The sequence below is a fragment of the Cyprinodon variegatus genome, unplaced genomic scaffold (assembly GCF_000732505.1).
Source record: "Cyprinodon variegatus isolate N-32 unplaced genomic scaffold, C_variegatus-1.0 Scaffold447, whole genome shotgun sequence".
NCBI lineage: Eukaryota > Metazoa > Chordata > Actinopteri > Cyprinodontiformes > Cyprinodontidae > Cyprinodon > Cyprinodon variegatus.
This window is the reverse complement of record NW_015150900.1, coordinates 159,212-161,749: the sequence shown is the minus strand read 5'-3', so window position 1 is coordinate 161,749 and position 2,538 is coordinate 159,212. Positions and strand designations below refer to the sequence as shown.

The 2,538-nt window shown below is 42.7% G+C and overlaps 1 protein-coding gene across 5 annotated transcripts in view; it reads left to right on the top strand.

Moving 5' to 3' along the window:
- tbc1d22b (TBC1 domain family member 22B) overlaps positions 1–2,538 on the top strand; it is a 24,519-nt gene that overhangs the window by 19,316 nt on the left and 2,665 nt on the right. For all 5 annotated transcript variants that reach the window (XM_015389118.1, XM_015389117.1, XM_015389119.1 and 2 more), the window contains 3 exons: positions 1,315–1,421; positions 1,517–1,592; positions 1,666–1,793. In XM_015389118.1, coding sequence (XP_015244604.1) covers positions 1,315–1,421; positions 1,517–1,592; positions 1,666–1,793 — 311 coding nt within the window. The remainder of the gene's footprint in view (positions 1–1,314; positions 1,422–1,516; positions 1,593–1,665; positions 1,794–2,538) is intronic.

Here is a 2,538-nt window from a genome sequence, read left to right as displayed (position 1 = left end):
GGATGGAATCATTTCAGATTTAAAGAACTTTCAGAAGTTTGGATTCTGAATATGAGCGGACTTTTCCTTTAAATACGTGCAAGAGCGTGCACAAGCCCATTTCTCCTCGTGCACGAGCCCATTTCTCTTCGTGCACGCACTGTTTAAAAGTTGCTAGTTGCATCGCTCATACAAACTTACTTTCCTAAAGAATATTTGCAATTTTTCCACTATGTCAGACTCGCCAAGAGAAAATGGGGACGAGAACGTAGGACGGCCTTACGGAAATATAGCACCAGAATGATTGACAGTTAGGAGGACCACTAATTGAGGTGATCCACCCGGAAATAAAAGATCCTCCGCTATACCTTTAAGTTTGGCAAAACAGCATTTTCAGTTTTCAAATCCTGTTCTTATTCCTCTAGATGAACGGTAACATTTCTATTTTTCCTCAAATAAACTACGTTCATAAATTTATCTGTTTCCTGATATTAAAGTCAGATTTCTGGTCATTTTGATCCCTTTCTGATGTCACAGCTGTTTGCTTTAATGTCATCATCATTACTGTTTTTTAAGATGCTTTTATAAATGAATGTCTGAAAACAAGTATCTATGAATTTACACCATGGCTGAAACAATTAGATTAAAATAATAGTTTACTAATCGATTAATCAGTAACTGGATTATAGAGGCTGTAAAACCTGCTTTTAGCCCACAGAGCGACTCACTTAGAGCAGGAATTATAACAAGATAAGAAAAAAATAACATTTTATATTTAAGATGGAAAAAACAAAATGTTTCTTCTGTCCTCAAGTGGTAAAGTTTTTTTCACCTGGTTTCATTTTGTAAAAAAATATTTTTTAAGGAACCTTTGGCGATCTGATTATTAATCAAAATAATAATTGACAGATTAATTGATTTCCTAAATAAATAATTAGAACCTTTTTCCCGGAGAGGAAATGTCCAAAATGTCAGAAAAGCTGAAAATCATCTCAACAGGATCCAGTTTAAATGGATCTGCTGCATATTAAGGGGTCAGGTTTAAACGTATGATGTCATTATTAGTTATTGAATAGATTTGCCCCTAAGGACCATTTTTACTGATACCAATCCAGTATTGCCTTCAGTACGGAAACCAATGCAGATATAATAATAGAATCAGTCCTGCAGCAGCTCTTCTACAAGATTTGTTGTATTAAAATATTACAAATTTGATTAAAAAGTTTAGAAATGACTGCGAAAGTGTGCAGATGTTCCGGCCGTCTGTAGCTCCGAGGTTCAGGACCAGCCAGGGAGAAAAGCAGACGTTTCTGACGGATCTTCTTTCTTTTCTAGCGGAGGATGTTGAGAACTTCGACGTTGCAGCTCTGCCTCTGGAGACCCAGAGGAACATCGAGGCCGACAGCTTCTGGTGCATGAGCAAACTGCTGGATGGCATACAGGTGAGGCGGCATGCGGCGAGATCGCCGTGCGCGCCGTGCGCGCCGTGCGCTTTGACTGTTGGTGTTCCCGTTAAATGACCTGGCTCTCCCTTCAGGATAACTACACCTTCGCCCAGCCGGGGATCCAGAACAAGGTGAAAGCCCTGGAGGAGCTGGTCGGCCGGATCGATGGTGAGGAGCCCAAGGAGCAGGAGGAAGTCTCCGTTTCCCCCCACCCATTACAATAACGCTGTTTCCTCTTTAGTGGACATTCACAATCATTTCAAGAAATATGAGGTGGAGTACCTGCAGTTTGCTTTCCGCTGGATGAACAACCTGCTGATGAGGGAGCTGCCGCTTCGCTGTACCATCCGCCTCTGGGACACCTACCAGGTTCTGCTTCCAGTGTTTACATGTTCTGCCTGTAGGCGGCTCATTTCCCTCGCTACATCTTTCTACGCTTAAAAAGCACCACCTCTAAACCAGGCATGTCCAGAGCCGCCATCCTGCAGGTTTCAGAGGTTTCCCTCCTTTAGCTCAGCTGATTCTCATGATTTAGTTCAGCTTAATCCTGTTAATCAATGAAAATCAGCTGTGCTGAAGCAGGAAACATCTAAAACCTGCTGGACGGCGGCTCTGGAGGGCCGAGTCTGGACACGCCTAATCCAAACAGCAAACAACCTGCAGGAAGGTAGGAGAATAACTGTGATAGTTTATTCAGGGTGGCAGCCGATCCGGCTCAGGATTGGATCAGGCTGATCCAGGATTGGATCAGGCTGATCCAGGACTGGGATCAGGCTGATCCACGACTGGGATCAGGCTGATCCAGGACTGGGATCCGTCTCTGACCAAAATCCGCTGCTTAGCAGAACACTGATAAAATGAGAAACATTATAAAATCCACCTTAAATCGATGGGATAAGCTGAGAAACTGGTTCTGCTCTTGATGCCACTGTCACTACCCCATCCGTCCCGGAAGCACCATCCGTCCCGCTCATGTGCGAACAGAATAACAAGATTCGAATCGCAGAAAAACTGCGTCATAACGGTACTGAAAATACTTTTTATAAACTTAAAACATTAAAGGATGCTAAACTACATCGTATAGAAAATATTGAAGACTTCTCTGGAAGAAATA